The sequence below is a fragment of the Larimichthys crocea genome, chromosome XX (assembly GCF_000972845.2).
Source record: "Larimichthys crocea isolate SSNF chromosome XX, L_crocea_2.0, whole genome shotgun sequence".
Taxonomy (NCBI): Eukaryota; Metazoa; Chordata; class Actinopteri; family Sciaenidae; genus Larimichthys; species Larimichthys crocea.
Genome location: NC_040030.1, coordinates 2,414,747 through 2,431,821, shown reverse-complemented (window position 1 = coordinate 2,431,821; position 17,075 = coordinate 2,414,747). Strand labels below are relative to the sequence as shown.

The 17,075-nt window shown below is 42.9% G+C and overlaps 1 protein-coding gene across 2 annotated transcripts in view; it reads left to right on the top strand.

Annotated features, from left to right (window-relative positions):
• The window catches only part of LOC109137998 (zinc finger protein 420), a 22,466-nt gene extending 6,141 nt beyond the window's left edge, over nt 1-16,325 (top strand). Inside the window, exons 2-7 of one of the 2 annotated variants that reach the window (XM_027272260.1) lie at nt 11,878-12,080; nt 12,508-12,609; nt 12,690-12,785; nt 12,874-12,984; nt 13,195-13,318; nt 13,545-16,325. In XM_027272260.1, the coding sequence (XP_027128061.1) occupies nt 11,878-12,080; nt 12,508-12,609; nt 12,690-12,785; nt 12,874-12,984; nt 13,195-13,318; nt 13,545-16,135 (3,227 nt within the window). In that variant the 3' untranslated portion in view covers nt 16,136-16,325. The remainder of the gene's footprint in view (nt 1-11,877; nt 12,081-12,507; nt 12,610-12,689; nt 12,786-12,873; nt 12,985-13,194; nt 13,319-13,544) is intronic. The other variant, XM_027272261.1, reaches the window with a different exon arrangement.
• Nucleotides 16,326-17,075: the final 750 nt, after the last annotated feature.

Genomic DNA, 17,075 nt, shown 5'->3' with positions numbered 1-17,075 from the left:
TTCTTATTCCTCCCATAACATTGTTCATTCCGTGTCCGTTAAAACATTCATTCCGATAAAATGACGTTCATATGCCGACAGTCTTCTCGTCACTATAATCTATAAACATCACTGTATTTCTGATCGTTTGTTTGAGTTTGTCTCTCAACACCTCACAACAGGAACCGCTACCAGTGTTACGCCACAAGTAATGAGGTGAACCATTCCAAAATTCGGATTTGTGTTGGTTTGCCTGAAGAACACGCAAGCGACCTTTTATAATATTAAACCGTTTGGTTTTATCGGCACTCAACGAGATATTTCTAGCAAAGAGACTGTCAACAGACTCTTATTTCACTGGTGCTTACATGATTGAAAGCAGCTGGACTATTTATTAAAAGTTGCCTTTTATTAGACGTTTTTATATTAACCACACAACGGTGATTAGCATGAGAACATTAGACAGGTCTAGTAAAGCAACTCTAACCTTAAAAGTCTTAGGCTCAGGGTAACTTTGCAAAAAACCCAAAAACATACAGCGTGGCTCTTGGGGTGGAAAGTCAGGTTTCTGTTTGGTTGTTCCGACAGAATATCTTAAAAACTACTGGATAGAGAATAGTCACTATATAAAATTTCAGTTCGTCCACGTATTTGGTATTACCAAAATTCGTCAAACTAACCATCCATTCCGTCAGCCTTAGTTGTACTTTGTTTTAGTGCTAATCAGCACAGAATTGATGGTCGACTGATGAACTTAGTTTATTAGCAGGCATGCACTCACACTTCAGCATAGTTAACAAACACTGTTGTTGTTCTTCACCGTCTTTCCCGATTTCCAGTCCTTGGTGGCCTCGCGATCTTACGGGTTTCAATCGAGGGCATTGCCCTGAAGAAACATGTGTGCTTGCTGAGTGAACTCGAGGGCTTTCAAGCAGCTGCTGTACGAACCATCTCCCCCAGAGAGCCCCGTCTCCAGCCCCGGCAGTGCTCCGAAATCCTCCACGACCTGAGATGAAAACTCTGCGCCATACGAATCCGATCCACCACCTCTCCACCTCCAAGGGCTCCGTCGTTGATTTGTGACGGCGTCCTCTCCCTAGAAGCCCTTCCCGATCCAGGCCACAGCATCATTGTAAACACCACTTTTTAGCCGCCCTCTATACGCTCGTCCACGTGTCCTGGCCCTTTGACTGTGAGGGATGGGGGCTTGGGGATGTTTTTAACGTCAGGGATCCCTTAATTCTGCCTGTGCAGCCCCCTGAGAGATAATGTGGCAAATAATCAACAGAGAGAGGGTTGAACTCTGTTGTGCCTAACAGCTCCCACTGATCACTTCACACCCTTACACATAAAAAAAAAAAGCAGTCGAAAAACCCAGAGAAAATGACTTCCTACCCACTTGAGCAGTATTCAATTAAAACCGAACCGTGGATGCTTAAGAACTTATTGGTATTTCATAACGACTACAGCATGAACAACATTCTGTACACCTTTTTCTCGCTTTAAAAACGGTAGAGTTAGATTTACATCTCAATAAAAGCAGCTTTCCATCATCATTTCTGATATGAGACTTGGGTTATCCAACATCACCTTTATGGAAGTGGATGCTATTGCAGTATTAAGTTTGACACATGCCAAAATATCCTACTATACACACCAATAAAAGTGACTAGTAGCAATGCGGAGACGGGCTTTAGCTGGACTTATTTTCAACTATTTACATTTTATTCTGTCACTTCTATGTTGGATACGTTTCACTGTGTTAATCTACTGTGTGCAGAGGCCAAGCTGATCACGAACTCCTCCGTGGCCGACACTGCAGCGCTGATTAAAAAACTAAAGACGGCCCACTCAGTGAAATCTATGCTGACGTATGCTTGAAACATGGACGTCCAACTGGAAATTAACTCCACGAACACTGTTGACTTTTTTTTGCATGACACCTCCTCAACTGAGCTGCCCTGATATTGCTTTTTATGCAGGGCTTACTTCACGGACCACTTTCTCAAAGGGACGTAAGGGGAAAAACGTGCTTATTAACTTTTACCCACTGCAAAACTGACTGAGCTGGCTTGGAGATGGATTTTGATTGGCAGGGACTTTCTCTTTAAAGATATTTAAAGCAAAGTGTAAATACGTCCTTAAAGTCATCGTGCTGGTCGTTCTTTTTTTTGTAATCTGATGTACCGTATTCTCTTACATCGCTTGGCTGAGACCCAGTCTCAATGGAATGTGCCCCCCAAAGTTTGTTCCTGCTGTATGTGTCTGTTTATGCAAAGTTGCATGTTCGATCTTGTTTGTTTGAATCCTCCGTTGACGCTTTAGGTGTGCTTTCTGTGTAGACGGGTAGGGCAGAGTAGAGGTGCTTGTTGTTCCAGTTGAAGTTCAATCAAAGGGTGATCCCTTCAATTGTTTGCTATTTCTGATACATTCCCAATGATCAGGGTAGATCACGAGACGCATCTTAGTCACTTTTGTTTTAGGCTCCACCCTCAGCGGAATTTCTCAATAACATCAATCCTGTGGAAAAGTTTGAATTCTCACACTGAGTTCATGAGACACAACACAAAATTCGGTTTTCATTTAATTTCGTACGTTTTTACAGTTGGTTGACGTGAAAAAAAGTTATATATAGTTAGAGTTATAAATAAAGCAAAATGTAACAAAGTGGAAGCAGACCCTGTGAATGTCATGACGTAGATTTAAAATGTAAGAAAATAATGGTGGCAGATCATCCGACTTTGCAGACCAATAGGAGACGCAACATTCAACCAAAGTCCACACGTGTGCATTCCCACATTTTCGTTACTTTGTGATGGAGAATGGACACTGACTGGAGATTGTGCCACCAAATGTTGGACTAACTGAATGGAAACATGCAGCATCTCTACATCTTGGGAAAAGCATGAACTCCTGGTTGAATCATCAGGACACTGTTTTGATTGATTAAAACGTTTAAGGTCACACTTTATTGGTATAAACTTCAAGGTAGGCGTTAGACTTCAACATCCCGAGATGTATTCTAGCAATAAATATACAGCACAGGGCTTAACAACACAGTTTATGATGGATGGAAGTTTTGTGTTGAAAAAAAAATCTGCAGCTTAAACTAATTAATTTAAACCTTTGGATTAATTCAGCAATTATCCTGGATAGGAACTCTCTAGAACCTTCAACCTCCATTGGTTTACGAAGCTTTACGAAGATCCGTGACCGCATGTTGTGTCTCTAATTAACTCAAAGCTTGCAGAAATTCAGCCTTTTGTTCCACATGATTGTGTTCCGGCACACCTGCCCAACAGGTGTGCATTGTATACAAGTGATGTCAATTCTAAAAGGACCAAACGTTAAACCCGTTCATCAGCAGAGTAAAACAATATTTAATAAGTCCAGTTGACTTGACCATAACCCCTCTAACTCAGACACAATCAACTTAATTCGGAGTAAATCAAGACCTACAGTATATTTATGAATGTAACAATGCAACAAAAGTTAATATTTACAGATGTGCATGTTGTCCAGCAACAAACCAAAAAAAAAAAGACGCTTCCCTCTGTGTTTCCAACGCGTACAATGCAATGTCTCGAAAGTGTCTCATACTATGTGATGTTGTTTCTACATAAATCTGACTGTACCTTTAGTAAGAGACAATCTTATGACTTCAAATATTGTAGCACATTCAAATTACTTAAATATTGTTTTGGCCAAAAGAAAACATTTTAAGAGAAACATATAGGCATAGTTATATAGGCAAGAGTTTAAGTTCTGTAAATAGTTACAGAATATAGGTATTATCCTACGACTTTATTTTCTTCCTACATACATAGCACTATATATTTTATTTTACATTTCACAGCTATTTTGTTTTACAAAAGCGAAAAAGATTATATAAAAAAGATAGATTAAGCAATATTTCCATAAGACTGTTACTTATTAGTAGTACAATGAATAATATGCCACGGATATGGAGCTACAGTTTAAATGTGATGAAGACACATAAACATAGACAAATGAGTGACTTTGTTTATATTTTTGTGGACATCCCCTTGTGTTATTTCTTTCAAATGTACTTCACTCATTAAAAAAGATATTTCTAACTTATATGGCTGCCGGTCTGTTGATTTAAACTAATTTATTTAGACTAACTCTGGTTGATCACTCATCTTTACAACATATTTGCCTTTATACTGAATTTTTATTATATACATCGCCACATTTGAATTGGTGAACTTGGTGAAATGTAAATTAAAAAGATGCAAACCGTTTTTGTCTTGCAGAGGTAAAAAGGTTAATAAATGATGTCAAGCACTTTTTGTGCCAGTGTTACTGTAGCCTCATAGACACTCAAAAGCATTAGTATTTTAACAGTGAGCTTAGTTTAAGTCTTATTGTGATCCAACAGCAGCGTGAATATGGCTTTAGATAAAGAGAATAAGAGTATAAGCCAAACTACTTTAAGCTTATCTCTGTTTTTTTATAGTCTTAATAATACGCATTAGCAAAAAGACTAACTTTAGCTTGCCCTTGTACTAGCGCTTTTGATTAAACTGGGTCAAAGCCGTAGAGTAAATGTCGGCTCGCATGGCTCTTCTTGTTTAATGTTGTTGAGAATGTCTTTTGTACACCAGCTTTGTCTAACAAGACGCTCCCATTTATTTGTCTGAGCCTTATTTGCCTGCATATTGTTCCTGGTAATAAACAAAACATTTCTCCTTAGACGCAGTGGAAACATGCATGGGATATTCACTTAGATTTCGAATCCACCGGGTTGGGGGGGTGAACTTTTTGCTATTATTTTCCTTTGATGAGAACATGTATATTGTACAAAATAATATATATATGAAATATAAATTATACATGGTGTGAGAAGCAGGGTGTGGTGGGTATAACAACAAAAAGGAATGTTACACTCGTGCTACAGTTTCTGTGGTTCCATGACATGCTTTTGTGGACAGCTAATAAACGACCAGAGTTTAAACCATACGAACGGTCACTTGTTGCTTTATTTCTGATGTGTTTTTAGCCTAGTCACGTGGCAACAGTGGTCCCTCGTTTATCGCGGGGGATACGTTCTAAAAATAACCCGCAATAAACGAAATCCGCGAAGTAAGTTTTACAGTTATTATACATGTTTTAAGGCAGTAAAACCCTAACCACACACTTTTATACATCTTTTTACATGCATTTTGTACGTACTCCTTAGGATGCAGAACACATGTACGGTTCTCCCTTAGCCAATTTAAGACGCAGAAAACAATGTCGTTCATAGTACAGTACGCTGTAAAAAAAAGCTGCAAAATTACACTAAAAAATCTGCGAAACAGCGAGTCCGCGAAAAGTGAACCGCGTTTTTTAGCGAGGGATGACTGTATATCTACAGACTTGTGTCTTGTATTACTGTCTTTAATGTTTCTAGATGCTACACCGATGTTGTTCGATAGCTAGTTGGTAAGCTTAACAGCAACTTTTAAAGTAAAAAACATATGTAGCATTATACAACTTTGTTTTGGAAGACTACTGTTCACTATGGGTTTCACAGAGCAGCTAGCATGGTTGTAGACGTATGCCTGTTTTACTGTCATACATTCTGTAATATTTCTAGGTACTAATGCAACTGTTGTCCCTCCATTAACATCCCGTTAGCAACAAAGCTAATACACTAACAGCCGTTATGTGGCAGCCACGGCTCAGTAACTGTAACAAAAAGCCTAGCGCGGATGCTAAAGCTTAACATCAACTTTAAAGTAACAACATTAGTAGCATTATACAATTTTTTTTTTAAGACTACTGTGTTCGATAGCTAGTTGGTAAGTTAGCTAGCTAACAAATGCTAACTGTTGTCCCTCCGTTAACATCCCGTTAGCGCAACAGTTAATACATTAACAGCCGTTATGTGGCAGTTGACAGCTCAGTAACTGTAAACATAAAGCCTAGACGTGGATTTGTAAAGCTTAACGTCAACTTTTAAAGTAAGCAACATTACGTAGCATTATACAACTTTTTTTTTTTTAGAAGACTACTGTTCACCTGATTCAGAGGTGTCTTGTTTGTCAACTTCTGATATTTCTAGACGCTACAGTGATTTTGTCGTTAGCTCTAATGCTAACTGCTGTCCCTCCGTAACATTCGTTAGCGCACACGTAATACACTAACAGCCGTTATGTGGCAGTTGACGTCTCTGTAACCAAGCCTAGATATTTTAAGGCTTTATAAGGCTTATAGCCAGCCTAGACACTGGATTTATAAGGCTTTTAGTGCTTATAGGGCATCAACTTAGATATATTTATACATATATACTCAAACGACACAGACAATACTTATTAGATTAATTCTGGTCTCCTCAAGCAAATGTTGACAATAAGAACATTATAGAACATCACCAGACTTAAGTGTGGCAGCCGGTAGTTGACGAACATTTAATCATTTCGAAGGCTTTGATTATATGAGGTTTCTTTTTCAGTGATATTGAAAATGCTTATTTTTTACAAGGACACCCCTGAATAAAAGGTGACAAACCTGGCCACAGCCCAGCGACAGGGTGTTTATAGATCGCTTTACTCCAGCTGGGCAAATGACTCAAGGTACTAAAAGTCATGACAGCTTCCTTATAAAGCCAGTGGACTGTCTGCAGTCGGACTGATGAAGAAATATGAGGTCATAAAAAGTCTGGACGGAGAGTTTGGCTGCGATTCCTTTTTTTAGGGGGGATTCCTCGTCTCCACAGAGACTTCTATATATATAGTTTATACCACTGTAGACAAGTTTAATTATGGATTTATTTAGATCGCTCATGAACAAGATCCCAAGATATTGAACTCCTTTGCTTTGGGTAGCAACCCTGGGGTCCACCCCCACAAGGGAAACCAGGGACACCTTCTGGAGCCAGACCAAGCGTTTAACTGCTATTTTAAAATGTCTGCAGGTTTAAAGGTAAAAAACATGACAGTAAAAGACGTAATTACGAATTACGATTACGTCATGCTCGTTCCAGCAAGTACGACTAATATACGCCACGTAACTTACGCCGGTTGGCACGTGCCGTTGCATCAGTAGTAAACAATGGCAATCATCTGTTCAAACTCTCCAAGTTTGCTGCATTTTACCAAAAAAGATGGAAAAACAGGGCGACTTGCAATCATTGCAAGTGGAGGGACAGTGGCGGGAGGGAACACAGAACATGCGAAAACATTTGCGCCACACACATGCCAATATTTTTAATGATGACGTGTTTTTGACACGCTTCGGACTAGAGTGAATCTTTAACCTGCAGCAGTGACCTGTACTACGTTACTCGGCTGTGGACCTCTTTTGACCTCGCTGTTGGTTTTTGTAAGGCCGTGCTTCTACTAGGGATTAACGTCACTCAACCACAACTCGTTCGAGTCATGATTTTTGTTATGATAGATTTTTAAAATCAAAGTGATACAGACAAAGACCAATAAAATTATCTTTATTTGTAGGAAGAAACGTGACTTGACGCTGACGTTGAACAAATGACTCACCAACCAGTGACTTTTTAAGATAACGAAACCTATTTCTAATAAAAAAGGACGAAAAAGAACATATCCTACTTCTCTCGCATTCGCCAAGAATCACGATCATTTTTTTTTGTCAACGATGCGAGTCGTCCGCATTTTGTAGCATTTTTTAATCGTGTCCCGATGCATCGTTGACATCCCTACTTCTAACTAAACAAAGTTGGATGCTGAAACAAACTGTTGTTCTTATTTTTTTTTCTCCCCCAAATGAGATCGATAAAGAATCGAATCGTTAAGCGATCGATAATGGAGTCGTAACACGTTTACTATTATGGTTTCTTTAGACTCGCTCATGAACAAGCTCCCAAGATACTTGAACTCCTTTGCTTGGGGGTAGCCAACCTGGGGGTCCACCCCCACAAGGGAAACCGGGGAACCTTCTGGAGCCAGACCAAGCGTTTTAACTGCATATTTAAACTGTCTGCAGGTTTAAAGGTAAAAAACATGACCGTAAAAAGACCGTAATTACGAATTACGTCATGTCGATTCCAGCAAGTACGACTATTACGCCACATAAACTACGGCAGGTTTGGCACCGTGCAGTTGCAACATCAGTAGTAAACAATGCAATCACTCTGTTCAAACTCTCCAAAGTTTGGCGCATTTTACCAAAAAAGATGGAAACAGGGCGACTTGCAATCATTGCAAAGTGGAGATAAACAGTGGCGGGAGGAGACACAACGAAAATGCAGAAACATTTGCGCACACAACATGCCATATTTTTAAAAGATGACTTTGTTTTGACACGCTTCGGACTAGAGATGCACTCTTAACCTGGCCGCGTGACCTAGTAACTATCGTTACTAGGCTGTGGACCTCTTTTGACCTCGCTGTGTGTTTTGTAAGGCCGTGATACTTCTAACTAGGGATTTAACGATACACTCAACCCACAAACTCGATTCGAGTCATGATTTTTTGTTAATGATAGGATTTTTTAAATCAAAATGAGCTACAGACAAAATGACCAATCAAAATTATCTTTATTTGTAGGAGAAGAAGAAACGTGACCTTGACGCCTGACGTTGAACAAATGAATCACAACCAGTGACTTTTTTAAGAATAACGAACCTATTTCATATAAAAAAAAGGACGAAAAAAGAACATATCCTACTTCTCTCGCATTCGCCAGAATCACGATCATTTTTTTTCTGTAACCGTGCGAGTCGCACGCATGTGTAGCGATTTTTAATCGTGTTCACGAGTGCATCGGTACATCCTATTCTAACTAAACAAAGTTGATGCTGAACAAACTGTTTGTTCTTATTTTTTTTCTCCCCCAAATGAGAATCGATAAAGAATCGTATCGTTAAGCAATCGTAATGGAATCGTTAAAATCCCATCCAGGGTTCCCACACCCTTTTCATGAAACAAATTCACGCACTTTCAAGCACCTTCAAGCACCGTTTTTCCATTTTCCAGCACCTTTTAAATAGTAGCCTACTAGTTGTGTTTGCCATGATGGTCCTGGGAAGCGCAAGCGTGCCACTGTATGCGGCACAATAATATGGTGTCTAATTAGCATTATTTCATATGGTGGTAGTTGACTTTTTGATTTTTAACTAATTGTGAATTGGCTTGTATCTCAGAGTTGTGAGCGGTTGTACTGTGTAACTACCATAGCGCAATAACACGTGACAATAGACATCACACAAATTTCAAGCATTTTCACAACCTTGAAAACACTGAATGAAATTCAAGCATTTTCAAGGAATTCAAGCACCCGTGGGGAACCCTGCCATCCCTAGTCATGGCCAGCTTGGACCTCATGCACCTGTAGCTGTTCCCCCCTAAATGCCCTGTAGGGGGCAGTGATTGCCGGAGCAGCTCCATGTAAGCCGGACATTGCCCAGGCGGAGACAGGAAATCAACACAAAGTGTGGTCAAATTGTCACTTTGTAGTTTTCTTGACTAAGTTGACAGAACATGTTTTTGAACCGGTCACGCAGCGGACACGAACCTCCCACAGAATCAAACGTTTGATACTGACTGCGCCCTGCGCACTCGGAGCACTATCGAGCCGCCCTTCCTCCCCCGCCAACTTGCACCGCAGGGTCGGGCGGAGTGGACTCACAACAACCCCGAGTTGATTCACTCTCTTACCGGACACTTTCCGGATCAGTGGAGAGCCCGCATCGCACCGAGCACGGTAAGCCGTTAACGACACCGCCACGCGGCACCCACACCGGAGTTACCGGCTCTTCTTTTGGATTGTGTGCGCCCGATTTTGAACATGGCGTACCCCGCTCTGAGATGGCGGGTGGCCTTGTGCTACGTTACAGCGCCCGCGGGTTATATGCGGTGCGGTAGAGCGTTCACGTCAAGCGAGCTTGACTTTGTGTTTTATCGTGGCGGTAATTGTTTAATTAATAATCCACCAGCTACTTTAAGTTAGCAGCTGGAGATTAGCTCCGTAACGGTTGACAGTGATGCGTTCACGGACAGGTAGCAAGAGGCTAAAAACAAAAATACAAGACGAGCTGACGGCTGACGTCCGGAGCGGCGACGCATTAAAACAACGGAAATCTTTAATAAAACATCAGCTGAACACTAACGTGAAGCCGACCGGTAAACATCCCGTCCTGACCGTTTACAAAAACTTTAGAAACAGTTAGCGCGGAGATTCACGACTGCCGCAGCCATGTTGTTGCTCATGTGCAGTGAGTCGGAATTACGACACAGTTGACAGCCCGTGAAGGCAACCGGGGCAGCTTGGAGGAGGTGGGAGAGCCAGAGCGAGAACCCAAGCCACCAGGGGCCCCCATAGAGCCACCAGGGTCCCCCATAGAGCCATCAGGGTCCTGACAGACCCACCAGGGGCCCCCACAGACCCACCAGGGGCCCCCATAGAGCCATCAGGGACCTGATAGACCCACCAGGGCCCCCCACAGACCCACCAGGGCCCTGATAGACCCACCAGGGGACCACGAAGACCCACCAGGGTCCCCATACACCCACCAGGGCCCCCCACAGACCCACCAGGGCCCCCCACAGACCCACCAGGAGACCACGAAGACCCACCAGGGTCCCCATACACCCACCAGGGCCCTGATAGACCCACCAGGAGACCCCAAAGACCCACCAGGGCCCCCCACAGACCAGGGTCTCCATCCACCCACCAGGGGTCCCCATACACCCATCAAGGACCCACCACAGACCCACCGGTCACTATCTGTCAGTGAGGTGTCACTGTATCTTTGCAAAAAATTAATGTTAGGGACAGTTTTGTTTTTTGTTTTTTTTAATAGCTGAACTTACTAACAGTTTAAACACTTTTTTTTGTTGGTTGATTTGAAATTTAAATGGCTGTAATTCCCAAATAAATATTTGATTTACCACCAAATAATAGGTAGATGGATAGATAGATAGATACTTACTTTATTAATCCTGAGGGAAAAATCCCAGAGGCATCCAGCAGCATGAGACACAGTAAAAACACAGTAAACATGCATTAAATTAAACTTTACTACAGTAAACATGCATTAAAGTTAAACTATAAGATATATCTGAATTTAAATTAAACCTGTGCAAAGATCTTTACATGTAGAAAACTATATAAAAATAAAATTTTAGGTACAAACAGAGATAAATTAAACCATGCTCAAAAAGTAAGAAAATTTGTGTTTGTAGATTGTTTTCTGCTTCTTGGCAATTGAGTTTGATTATTTCCCTTTTTAAATGGTGATACGTTTGTAAGGAACGTTCATTTGTGGGATGAGCAGCAGAGCTGAGTATCTTCAAGTCTTCTCTGACAATGCCAAACAGCTTTTCTTTGTTTTTTCTTGTTTGGTGTTTGTGCGTTGTTAGCAGAGGCAATCGGTACAAATGGAGAGTCAGATCAGATTGTCAATAGTCTCAGTTAAAACCTGCGGTCACGTACGGTTTCTGCCACTGGTTTGTTTTTAGGGTTGGTCGAGAGGCGGGGTACCCCATTCACACTCACATTCTCACCTACGGCCAATCTAGAGTCCCCACGTAACCTGTTAAGTGCACGTCTTTGGACTGTGGGAGAACATTCACACTTCACGCCGAGGTCCGAACCTGGACCGACCTATAGTCCGATATGAAGAGATATTTAAAGGTCAAGTGTGTCCAGATTTAAGCGCGTCTGTTTGCAGAATACGGCACAAATAGAAGTCCCATCAGATGTTTTTATATTCACGTATTTGATTCTGCTGGCAAAAGAAGCAGCTCGAAATGTCTGAAGTGGTTTTATCTCAAATAAATTTATATATGTTTCATTTTTATGCAGTAGATTTACAACAAAAAGGCCAGGATCAATAAATAATCATTCAAATTTAACGTGAACCGCCGTGATGATTCATGTTCAGGTTTTAAGATTGTCAAATCTTTTTTTTCCCAGATTTGCCGCTCATGCTGCCGTCTCTCCGCCTCTTCATACCTCCTCTGCGCCTTGTTTCTGCGGCCATGTGGCAGGTCGTCCAGAGGGGGAACGTGCAGGACTACGGGATGGTGGAGGAGTTCATCAGCACGGTTTCAGAAATCGTACCTGAGCTTTTGAACGCAGATCAGAAAGCTCAGCTCCTCCTGGGGCTCAGAGCACGGGTAAGACGTTACTGTGGAGTGTTTACATTCAGACATTTAGCAGACGCCTTTATCCATTGAGACGTACAAAAAAGAGAAACAATCAAGGCAGCAATAGTCGCCTAGAAACAAGTGACAGTTGTAGAGGGGGATAGATTTATCATGTCCAGTTGTTGGTAGTGTTGGAGAGGAGGTCCTCTCTGAAGAGCTGGAGGTCTTCAGGAGTTTTTTGAAGGTAGAGAGGGATTCAGGGCATTCATCTAAACAATAATTATCTAATTAATTGCCTGACAGACGGTAGCGTTGCAGCTGATGACGGGGTTTAATATTTCTTTGACGCAAAATGTCAGCATCACCTGCGAGGCACCGTCTGAAAAGAGTGAATAACATTTCCAGGCGCCGTCCTGTCAGTTGTATTTACCCTGATGTGAAACCATTTGTGTCGCAGGTGGTTCTCGAACTGTGTCGGGCCGAGCAGATCAGGGACACAGAAACCATCGAGATGCACCTGGAGCGGATCAAAGCTCTCGTATCCACTTGGGCGGCGCAGGTTATTTTCTTTTCAAACATGATACGTAGCTCAGCCGTGTGGTGGTGGTCGTGTTTCACCCGTGCGTGTTTGTGTTACAGCCGTGTTTCGCAGAAGTTGAGTTTCCAGAATCAAACTTCGTCGATCAGGTCGAATTGCTGTTGAAAGACGCTGAAGAGAGGGAGAAGTTTTTCCAGGTTTGTGATCGTTTGAAATCATCTCGGACAACAAGACAATATTAAATATTTGTGTGATGCTGATTTAAACTGTGATTATTTGTTCCAGGATGTTTTTCCTACAGATTTTGGACCCGACTATGACAGCGCGCTGCAAGTGCTCATGCTGGATTTCCTGTCCAGACTGGAGAGGCTTCTTCCAGTACCAGACATTCAGCAGGTACTGGCACCATTTTGTCATCAGTCAGCTCTTCTGTTTCTTTTAGCAGCCAGGGAACCTGGAACACAGCGCCAACCATCACCAAACATCCTGAATGCCTTCATCATATTTTAACCTCTTGCCACAGAGAGACAGTTTGCATCAGTAATGTTGTGGATGTCAGTTTTTCTTTATGTATTTTTAAACTGTCATCTCGTGTCTCTTCCGTAGACAGCGTCCATGCTCAGTGCCGTCCCATCCGCCCTGGAGGAGTGTGTTCACTCAGTTCCTGACCCACGGCACCTGAAAACTGTGCTCCAGTACCACACAACCCTCGGACATTTCGATTTTTGCGGTGAGTCAGGACTAAACTGCATGTACACTGTTATAACTTAGATGATATGTAGTGACGCATGAGTGTGTTGAACACTTTACACATTACCAGAATGTAAATGGAGTTTGAGGTTATATAGAAAAGAGTTACTGGTTACTGTTTCGGTGTGGTTATGTGTGTGAACTGATTTTATTTTTATTTCTAGCTGATAACCGTGAAGCTAATCTAATTCTTATTTTCCCAACAGATGAAACTCAGTCCATTCCTTCTTCTTTTGGGAATTGCATCCTGTCTTCGCTGTCCCTCCCTCAGCTGGAGAAGGTTGTAATTGATGCAGACCAAATCCAGTTACAGCCTCCATCAGAGGACATGCCAGGCTGTATGACTGTCCAGGTGGAGGGTGAAACGGTGACCCTGTTGGACTACATCCAGATCGAACAGCCATCAGATTTGGTTGAGCACGACGATCAAGAAGAACTCGAAGCGAACGACGAGGAACCTCCCGGAGAGGACGTCAGTGACGCTCTAAAGCCAGCAGCTTTCCAACCGCTGAAACAAAGCAAACGTCTCCAGTTGAAGAGGAAGATTTTAAAAGATAAAGACTCGGCAGCCAAGAGGCAAAGGAAGAAATACCCCAACAATAAGACATGTCCGGTGTGCAATAAGATTTTCCTGCGAGCTGCAGCCATGAGACGACACCAGGAAACTCATTCTGCCAATCGGGATCTCAAATACAAGTGCGCCAACTGTGACAAACGATTCAGGGACCATTACGACATGAAGCGACACAACATGCGCGTTCACGAAAAGGACGAGTTGAGCAACAGCGCCAGAGAAGACGACCCCGAAGATCCTTGCACGTCCGAGATGTCCGAAAACAAAAACTGCGCTCTGTGTGGGAAGTATTTCGCCCGTCGAGTAGACATGGATCGACACATGAAGTCCCACTCAGAGGACCGGCCATACAGCTGTTGTTTCTGTGAGAAGAAATTTAAAAATCCCTATGTGTTAAAGAGACACCAGAAGGAGATCTGCAAGAGCAGAGAGCTGAAAAGACCAAAGAGGAGAGAGATGCAACGCTCGACTCCACAGCCGCCGTCGGAGGGGTCGATGGAGGGCAAAGCCTGTCCCATCTGCAGCAGGATCTTACCTTGCTCTGCGGACATCGCAAAGCATTTACGATCTCACACAGAAGAGCGTCCTTTCATTTGCCTGACTTGCGAGAAAGGCTTCAAGTACAAGGACACGCTGAAGAAGCATCAGATCATTCATGGTCACGAGGGTATCAGAGAGGAACAGAGCAAAACGGTGGAGCAGATTTTAGCTGAAGCTGACAATCAGAACTGTAGCGATGGAGACAAAAAAGAAAATCTGGACCTACCTGCAGATATTTCCGAGGAGTCGCCGTCTGCACCTGTGAAAAGAGTCAACAAAAAAGGCCTGAAAATGTGTCCTGTTTGTGCTCGTGTGTTCGACAGTGTCAAAACACTCAACAGGCACATACAGTGCCACACAGAGGACCGGCCTTATCACTGCATCCACTGCAAGAAGCGCTTCAAACACATGCACGGGCTGAAAAGACATCAGATTTACGCCATTTGTCACAAGAAAATCGCCCGATTCTCGTGGAAAAAGGAGCAGAGAGCCGGACTGAGCCAAGCGGAAGTAACCAGTGCTGAACCCCAACAGGGCCAGCCTCTGAAAATCCCCGTGTGGTGCTCAAACTGCGGCAAACACTTTGAATACCCGTCGGCTTTGAAGGAGCACCAAGAAAACGTTTGCAAAGTGGAAGTGAGTGAAATCATGAAATGCGATGACTGCGGGAAAGAGTTCAAGAGCATGACGATGCTCAAAGTGCACCAGAGGATCCACGATCCGCTCTACTGCAAAGAGTGCGGGAAGATACTCGCCAACGAGGCGGCATTCGAGAGGCACAAACTCATGCACCGGCCGATGCAGTGCACGATGTGCGACAAGACTTTTACTCTCCTGAGACGCTTGAGGGAACACTACGAGAAGCAGCACGACTTCGCCGGCCCGTATCCTTGCGGGCAATGTGACAAAACCTTCATGCAGCTGTCCTACCTCGCCATCCACCAGAGAATCCACAAAGGGGAGTTCCCGTACATCTGCAGCATGTGCCCAGAGAAGTTCAGGTCTTCAAACTGTCTCACGGTTCATCAGAGGAAACACACCGGGGAGAAACCCTTCCTGTGCTGGCAGTGCGGAAAGTGTTACCGCTCGGCGTCGGAGCTCACGGTGCACATGGGGACCCACTCCGAGGAGAGGCCGTGGGCTTGTACGCAGTGCGACATGGCTTACCGCACCAAGCTGCAGCTCACGAACCACGTCGAACAAATCCACATCGGCGTCCGCTATCCCTGCAACAGCTGTGGGAAGCAGTTCATGAAGGAGACGTCGCTGAAGCGGCACGAGCTCATCCACACAGGCGAGAGGCCACACCAGTGCACCGTGTGCGGTAAGACCTTCCTGACCGCCAACGAGCTCCGGCTCCACAACCGGTATCACACCGGGGAGCGCCCGTACAAGTGCGAGGAGTGCGGCAAAGCCTTCATTCAGTCGGGATATTTAAAGTCGCACATGCGCATCCACACGGGAGAGAAGCCATTTAAATGTGACATTTGCGATAAAGGCTTCAGGTTGTCGTATCACATGAAGAAACACAGACGGACTCATGCCGGGAAGCCAAAGAGCTACATATGTGAGGAGTGCGGGTTAGCGTGCCTCCATAAAAAGTCTCTTTGGGAACATTCGCTCACTCACAACGTGAAAATCGAACCATCGTTCAACGACGAAGTGAGAATAGAGTTTCAGTAGAAAGTTTTCTGAGCTGGTATCACCAAAAACACTTAATTTGCTCTCTGTTGTTTGATTTTGAGTTCTTCTTTTCCCTCCTTGTTGCTTTACTGTGTTGATCCACATCTTCCGTAGAGCATACTGATGATCTATAAAGTTGACATATATATTTAAAGCCATGGCTTTTTGAAATAAACCTTTCTTGAATGTACGTCATTCTCGCTCCCGTCATTTTAGTTTTGTTTGAAGGCGTTCCTGGTCGTCTTTCTTTGGGAAGAGTTCAATCTGGAGAAACTGGACTTGTTCTTAGATCCATGAAGACTCTTCGGAGGTTTATAATCCCACCAAGGCCGAATATTTGGCTTTCCCCACCAGTCAGAACTGAAGAAGCCTCTTGGATGAGAGGTCAAACATCTTCATGGATCTACAAACAAGTCCACTTTCCCCAGATTGAACTCTTCCTAAAGATTGGTTCAAAGATTTGTTGCTTCTTTCCGTTTGATCAGTGATCAGTGGGATTGTTTGTCAAAGTGAGTGATTTAAAGAGTTTACTTCAGGTAAGTTGTGACAATGGGACCTTTTTCATTGTTTAATGAGACCTTTTGCATTTCTATTAAGATAACTCTTGGATAAAACAATCATTTCAGCTCAAGTATAAAGGTATCGAAGTCAAATTTGACTGTTCAAAGGGTTCTCGCCCTCAAAACCCCACCAACCAATACCTTTTTAATAGTCATGTCTCAAAGAACTATTTGTGATGTGAAATGGGGATATTTTTGGCCCCTTTTAGCTCATTGTTTTGGTTTTGACACGTTTACTGTAAGGTATAGAAGGAGTCTAATTTCCAAATCATCAAAAACATTTCATGTTTTATGACAAAATACTCTGCTTTGAATTATTTTGGAGAACTTTCAAATACTAAATAATATAAAAATGAAATTTATTGAAACGTTGAAAAATG